General features: G+C 40.3%; 1 protein-coding gene across 7 annotated transcripts in view; it reads right to left on the bottom strand.

The window, feature by feature from the left end:
* The window catches only part of Fnip2 (folliculin interacting protein 2), a 151984-nt gene that overhangs the window by 3754 nt on the left and 140013 nt on the right, over nucleotides 1–8217 (bottom strand). For all 7 annotated transcript variants that reach the window (XM_017803532.2, XM_008854326.3, XM_029556733.1 and 4 more), the window contains 2 exons: nucleotides 5828–6028; nucleotides 2005–2120 (listed from right to left, as the gene is read on the bottom strand). In XM_017803532.2, coding sequence (XP_017659021.1) covers nucleotides 2005–2120; nucleotides 5828–6028 — 317 coding nt within the window. The remainder of the gene's footprint in view (nucleotides 1–2004; nucleotides 2121–5827; nucleotides 6029–8217) is intronic.

Here is an 8217-nt window from a genome sequence, read left to right as displayed (position 1 = left end):
TATATATACTCAATTAGTAAATGAATAAATGCAAAAAAAAATCCAGATGAGAAGATAAAATTCCAGTGAACACTGCCCCAGGTGGAGACAGCACTGGAAGGGAGTGGCTGGGCGGCTATTCTCCCTGCAGCAGGGAACACCCAGCTCTAAGCTGGTGATTTTCTTATTCTTCACACGACTACACTATGTTGTATTTAAGACTCCTCAGCATCTCTTCATTCCTCCTGAAGGCACACAGATTCTGTACCTGTCCTTGAATAATAATTCCTCTCAGGAAAATGAGGAAGGCCTTTGAACACTGGAGATTTGTTGCAGCAGGTCCTGTAATTCAGTCTCACTGAGAACCCAGCCATAGTGTCTGAGAACAGAGTGAACTAGTAAGAGGTGCCACAGCTTCAGATGGACATGGTGTGGGCTGCTCTCTTAAGGCATGCTGGGCAACAATATGGTCTTCCAGGTGTTGTGGGGGAAAAACTGGAGAGTTTCAATCTGTGGAATATAATCTAATTGCTACCCTCAAATTCCAAAAATTAAAAATTTTTCTAAATTTGTCAGGCAGGGACCAAACCTAGCAATGGGGAAACCAGAGGCAGGGTTACAGTATGAGGCTAACAAGGGGTAAAAACCAAAAGCTAAGGGCAGAAAACAGCAAAAACACAAGTTAATTGCATAAGCTAGATGCCTCAAAAGGGGAAAATATTTTTAAATGAATTATGTAAGAAGAATGTTTGATAGGAAAAGCTAACAGTCAAACAAAACAGTCACATCTGGGTGTGAAAGATAGACAATCTGATAAGAAGTCAAGGCCTCCGAATTAAAATAACACTGAGGGCTGGAGAGATGGCTCAGTAGTTAAGAACACTTGCTGCTCTTCCAAGACCTGAGTTCAATTCCCAGTACCTGTGTCAGGTGGCTCATAATTGCCTTAACTCTGGCTCTCGGGGATCAGATGCCCTCTTCTGGCCTCTGTGAGTACGGCATATATATATATAAAATCTTGAACAAACAAATAACATCTTTAAGAAAATAACACTTTGAGGCTGGGTGTGGAGGCACTTGCTTTTAATCCTAGGACTCAGGAGGCAGAGGAAGGTGGATGTCTGAGGGTTTGAAGCCAGCTTGGTCTACACAGGGAGTTCTAGGCTAGCCAGGGCTACACAGACCCTATCCAAAAAATTAAAATAAAAATAAGCCAAAAAAAATATTTAACACTCTGAGAGGCAGGCATAGTGACAAATGCTTATGATTCCAGTAGTAGGGAGGCTGAGATCATGAATTTAATACCAGCTGGGGCTACTCAGTGATAACCTGTCTCAAAAACAATAACAAAACAAACAAGCAAATGATCAACCCCCCTAAAGGCCAAACAAAACTAGCTGTCTGACTAAATAAATACTTTATCAGGTTTATTAGAGAACTTAAAGGTTGGCGTTATAAACACAGTGCTTTCTTATCCCAAGGAAGCAGAATCATCAAGAATACGGGGGAGAATTTCTCATAGACAGAATCTTTTTTGTCATTTCTATACTGATAGTTCAAATGAAAAAAGTCAGAATTTCTTGTAAAGAAGCTGTGACCAGTGCCCTCTGGAAGATGGTATGTATCCTTAGCAATGTGAGCAAGCCTCCTCTTGGGTGGGCTTGCAGTGAAATGAGGCAGTAGAGTGTTGCAGGAGCCCAGGAGGTCCGGGAGAAGTGCCTTCCCACCGCTCGAGCATGTGAGCTAAGCTGCTGCCCTGACTCTTGTGACTTTCACATCTTACTGTGTTACTAGAGATGCACACGTAGAGCCCATGGGCTTGAATGTTGCTCTAGCCTATGTCCTACAACTCACTGGGGAGTGGCTGAGGCACACCTCTGAGGGACCCTGAACACTTTGAGAGTCACTAATCCTGCAGGTATAGAATGGCACATGCTTAAGGACCCCTGTGGGGGGGGCGGGGGGGAGACAGCTAGAGAGAGACAGAGAGACTAGAGAGAAAGGTCAGGCTTTCACAGAACTCACCCCAGCACCATACCCAGTTCTTTCACATGCACACGTGTGTGTCCTCGGAGGTACTCAGACAGCATTTTACTTTTAAGGTACATCTCCTGGAGTCTGTCTTCCAGATGCATGATGCACTGCAAAGCCAAGAATATTCACAATGAGGACTAATTCCAGCACCAGTCAGGATCTTTAAGAGTCGAGGTTCATTTCCATATACACAACTATAATCCCATCCCTTCTGAATATACCCACAAAATTATCAGCTATAACTTTTTTTGGAAAATGACTATGAACATTTTTATATATCATTCCAGTATTTTTAAAGAGCATTTTTATATAGTTGAAATCATTCTATAGGTATAAATATTTCCTGTCTTTTTGTTTTTAAATGTTCAACTTTTCATTCTTAGAACCAACCACTTTATCAATACCATCATTACTATCTCAAGGATCATATTCCTTTTTATGTATACCAAAATTACTGAACAGAGTGTTCTGGGCTGCAAAGGAAGATTAATTTTTTCACCTGTCTTTGTCTTTATCCACACAACTTACCAGCTTTAAAAAAAACTTACTAATAACTTTCCCATGTGAAGCATTCCTTTCTGATTAATTTTTACAGCTATATATTCTATTGAATGCTAACTTAGCATTATTTACTTAACCACAGAATGATCTGCATTTTGGTTATAATTTTGTAAAGACTGTTTTGGTTATTATTTTCTGCCTGTATCTTAAGATTGTTCTGGCATAGTACATTCCTAGTAGAATGATTAGAACAAGGTCATTCTGAAATTTCTGTTTTGCTTTCAAGAGTATACCGTAGGTCTTTAATAACAAAAGGGAAGACAATTGTTTGGGGGACATCTTTACCCGTGGAACTGTATCCAACTTCAGTTTTTAGAGAATGGCAACCATCTGTGTCTTTCACCAGAGGCAAATGCTTTTGCATTTGGCAGGCAGCTACCCAGGTATCTCCTGGAGACACCTGATAGCTTTGGCAGAGTAATTCCATCATACATAATTTCCTTCTAGACCATTAGGCCTGTTATTTTCCAGGTAAAAAGATTAACAGATGCATTTGAAATTGTTGATCCTGACTATAAGGGGTGATCAACGACAGAGGAAAAGTGTCTGTCAGAGATGTGTGCTTTTCAGCTTCTCATTGGCTTAAAAATCTTAAGTACACTGTTTTGGGAATGAAACACAACTGCCTGTAAGTACTAACCAAAGCAAGGGGGCTTTCACCAATTCTCATGGAAATGTTCTCCTAAGTAAACTGTTAAGTGGTAGAGGGATTTCCTCCTATCAAGTTTCAGTTTATTATCCAGTAAAATACCAAGTTTTTACTAAGAGTTGGGTGTTAAGAAACATCTGTATTATGTTGAATTCTTTATGTATTAATGTAGTTAATGTGCAGTGTTTTCATAGTCCACAGAAAAAAAGTATACTAAATGTGAAAAAGCACATCTAGAAATTAAAAGTGCAGTGTACTGCCTGCATGTTTTTAAGTGCATCCATGTTGTGCAGTGTCCATGGAGGTCAGAAGAGGATCCCCTGGAACTGGAGTCGCAGATGGTTGTCAGTCACTATGTGGGTGCTGGAAACCGAATCTGGGTCCTCTGTAAGAGCAGCCAGTGCTCTTTACCACTGAGCCACCTCTCTAGCCCCATATCTAGAAACTATTTTAAAGCTTCATTATCAAACAGAATTGTGTTAAGGGGAAATTTTCCCTTTCTAGGATTTTATTCTTGAGTGGAATGCCATTTTCAACTTCCAAAATTTTAGTTATTTGAAGTTCCTTATATATGTTCTGGACAAGTGATGTTTAAGAGAATTTTAAACTGCAGATGGAATATTCTTTGATTTTGATTTTGTGAGGTTAAGTAAGTCATTACTTACTTAACTACATGCTTAACTACCATCAAGTCTAAAGCCTCCCTTTCCCTTGCAGAAAAGGCCACGTACACCTCCAAATCCGGACAATTCATCCTGCTTCTAGAAGAAAAGCCACCTACAAATATAGGACAGAAGACAAGGTCATAATAACCCTAAATGCTTCTCATATTACCCCTGGGACAGGCATCCTGTAAGAGCGTGCTTCAGTTAAGGGCCTAAATAAAGATTTTCAAAGGCGTTGCTAGTTTTTATACAATTAATACTGTTCAACTGGTACATAGCAATACTCTTTTACTGAGTGCTTACAATATCTACCATTATTCTAAATGCTTTACATGAATAAATTTTCATAAGCATATGTAGCAGGTTCTATTATTTCTTCAGAAGTACAGATAAGGAAACCGAGGCTCTGAGAGGTAACACGGCTCGTAAGAAGAACTAGGAACTAGATCTGATGCCCGTCCGCAGGCCACGAATGTACACAAACTGGCCTTTAAAGCATCTAGTATTAGGGTGGTGCTTTGACAGCTTAATAAAGCAGCATGTTATCCCTGATTTTCAGAGGATTCTCACAGTACACTTGTACTATCTTTACATTACAAACCAGACACTGGAGCTTCAGAGGCAGTCAGAACTGTCCACCATCACACAACCACCTAATGGCCAAGTGGGACTCAGCAGTGATGTCCCACAGCCTCCCTGCCCTGCCACTGCTTCTACAACCAGAATTTGGAGCACCTTCATCAGAGTCTGGACTGGGTGTGTGGAAACTGGTGAAACTTAGGATTTGGCTACAAGAAAATAGAAAAATGACAAGTGAATTGGAAATTAGTTTATTTAACTCATATTCAGCTGTTAAATAGTTTACTGTTATATAGTTCTGTGTCATTTTCTGAGGCCAGAAGGGAGACAAGTTTTGCCTGGGGCTTTGCTGCGATGAAAGAGCAGCCCTGTATTGCAGGGAGTTAGGCAGAGAAAGCAGGTTCTTCCAAGTGGTGTGGCCCCGGCGCCAGCACGGCTAGGCTGTCTTAGCTACGTGCCTTTAGTTCCTCTCCTTGTTTCAAACTAGTTTTTCTTACTTTCTGAATATATTTCCTCTTTCAAGCTCTCTGTACACATATCATATAGCAAAAAGAATGTGTTATGAATATTCCACTGACTAGGGGAGTGCTGCTAATAATTTTCTAGGACTTTCTAGGTTGTCATTTCTATTCAAAATGTTATGAAAATGATCTTAAAAAATCCCACTGGGAAAGGAACAGCTGAGACACATTTTAAGTGCTTGGTACATCACACACAGCACTTCCACAAAGTGCATATTTACCTGCAATGCTTTTGAGGGTGGTCCCTGGACAAAAGAAACTACAACCCCTCAGAAACTTATCTGCCTCATATTCTTGAAGACCGGAGAATGAGTATGTGCTCCAATGCAGGATTTAAATTTTCCCATTATGTTTGATTCCCTCTCACCCTGCCTTAGTTATTTTACAATCTACATTGCTCAAAAAGACTGTGGTACACAAGTAACTCTATGTCCTTTGTTTTACAGAAAGGCTATTGTACTTGGATGTACCCTGACTGTTGGTTTTATGTTGCGTGTTCCATTTTTCCTTAATGCTAACCTGCAAATAAAAAGAATGGGTCAGGGGCTGAAGAGATGGTTCAGCAGTTAAGAGCACTGACCCAGAGGACTTGGGTTCAATTCCCAGCACCCACATGGTGGCTAACTCCAGTTCCAGGGAATCTGGCACCCTCTTCTGGCCTCCCTGGGCATTGCACTCACAGGTGCACTGACATACATGCAGGCAAAACACTCATACACATAAAATTTTTTTAAAAAATTAAAAAAATTAACACATCTGAATTTGTGCTTTTTATAATCAAAATGTTGTTCAAAGTATTTTTAAATTATATATGTTTTTACAGAAGACCAAATACTTACAAAATCAGCAGGAAGGTGAAGCTTGTAGAGTTGTAAAATGGACTGCAGTAAACTGGACACCTGACTAGAAACCAAGACATCCTGGCCCAGCTTCATGCTGTCCACCACTTTCCTCTGACTCGTGGCCACTTGGACGGTCCATTTGTCTGTGTCTGCGATGATACAGACAGCTTCAGCTATGGGCTCATCAAGCACTGGATGCTGAAAGAGAGGCACAGAGGGTCAGCATGCCCCCAGCTCTGGTGACCTTCAGAATGGCCACAGTGCTATGTGTGGCATCAGAAGCTGAAGGCAGGAACCGCAGAAGTGTAGAACTTCACACGACTTGGAAAAGTATACCACTGAATCAGCAATCGAAAATTAATTGGCCTGGGGCTGCCAAGATGGTTCAGCAGGTAAAGACACTTGTGGCCAAGCCTAATGACTTGAGTTCAGTCCCTGGGACGCACATGATAGGAGAGAAATGACTCCTGCAAGTTGTCCTCTGACCTCCATGTGTTGTGAAGTGCTTGCATGCACGTGCCCACATAAACACTTTCACCTCAAATTTTAAAATGTAATAAAAAACTTTAAAATGGTTGTCTAAAAATGTTATTTACCCCTTAGAATAAGTTTCTTTGTATAATCAGGTGTTAAATGTTCACAGATAAGCAGAAAGACATGTTCTTCTGGCATTTTAGGATATTAAAACTCATGTATTTTCTGCAAGACTGTAGTCCCTTCTAAAATGAGGAAAATCAAAATAAGGTATAGGATTCCACTGCCATTTCTCCAATAACAATGTTTGTCAAGCTAGCAATATTCCCTTTAGGGGTTGGGGAACTAGCTCAGTCTATAAAGAGCAAAAAGCTAGGCACAGTGGCATGCACTTATAATCCCAGCAATGGGGAAATAGGAGCAGGAGTAGAGACACTGGCTGGCCAGCCTAGTCTTACTGGTGAGGCCTAGGTTCCAGTGAGAGACCTTGTCTCTAAAAGCAAAGTGGCTGGGCCTGAGGAGGCAGCTTGGCACTTCTTGTTTTTGCAAAGGACTAAAGTCGGGTTCTCAAGCAACCATCTCTAACAACCAACTAAAACTCAGCTGAGGGCTGGATTATTGATCCAGAGGGCTCTAAAAGGTCAAAGTATGACTACTAAGAAGAACACTTAGATGTAAAATGCTTGAAAATAAACCTTACCATAGGGTATAAACATTTGTGATGATTAAGCTCAATTGTCCAGGGCATGCTTATGAGGGATCATCTTTGATTGGGTTAATCAAGGCGGGAGGATTCACCCACTGTGGCATCACTCCCTGGGCTGGGTGGGATCTTGAAGTATATAAAAAGTATAAGCTCAGCACAAGCCTTCATCATTCTCTGCATCTTGACTGCAGATGCAATGTGACTGGCAACACCAAGCTCCTGATGCTGTGACTCCCCTGAAACAATGGAGTGTAACCTGGAGCTGTGAGCTAAATAAACCCTTCTTTCCTAACTTGCTTTTGTCAAGGTATTTTATCACAGCAACAAAAAAGGTACTAAGTAACACTGACACAAAGAAAGGGGCCTCATAAACATCTAATTTCCCCAAACTGGGAATTCTTGCCCTATCTGTAGTTGCTCCCTGAACTCACTCTCTTCACGTAGGCAACTGACACCAAGGGGGGGGGGGGGAGACTTCAAAGATGGAAACTTTGCTGTTTCCCAGGTACACGAGAATGTGATTCATATGCAGTAAGTTATTAGCAGGGGCTGATGGTAAAAACCATTCTAAGAAAGGTCTTTATCCAAATCCAAAGCCTGAAGTCTTGTACATGATCTATATGAGACTTACAAACAATGGATGGTATTTGACTGGAGCATGTTGCAGGATCCCAGTGAGCTCTTAAGTCATATATCTACAAACCATGGAAGACCTTTTGCCAGTCAGCAATTCATTTTTCCATCTAGACTTACTTCTGCTGCTTCTGGATGGATGACTTTGAGATTGTTAATATTCTATAACTAAATTCACAGAAAAGCTGCTTTTCTGTTTCTTAATGTCTTTATATTAAAACTGATCTTAAAATTTGGGAATACAGATACAAATAACATGCAGGTGTGATGTTGCATAATAGATTAATTATACCAGTTTTGTCATATTAACAATTACTTGTACCATAAATTATTTTTTAGCAATAATAGTCGTGATGCTATATGACAATGTAAAATTTTCCTAGCCTTACTTAAGTGTCCTGTAAGCCATCTGACTGATATTCATCACTTTATGTTGGCGAGAGATGGGCTGTGCTATTTGGAAATTTGTCTTTAATCCTCCTTTGGATCTCTTTTTCTATCTTGTTTATTAATGTATTTATACATAATACAATTCAGTAATTTTATATGTAAATTGGATTTAAAAAAATATTTT

This window comes from Nannospalax galili, unplaced genomic scaffold, assembly GCF_000622305.1.
Source record: "Nannospalax galili isolate Female #2095 unplaced genomic scaffold, S.galili_v1.0 scaffold305, whole genome shotgun sequence".
Lineage (NCBI taxonomy): Eukaryota > Metazoa > Chordata > Mammalia > Rodentia > Spalacidae > Nannospalax > Nannospalax galili.
Note: the sequence above shows the minus strand (reverse complement) of the source record. Positions and strands in the feature narration are given on the sequence as shown.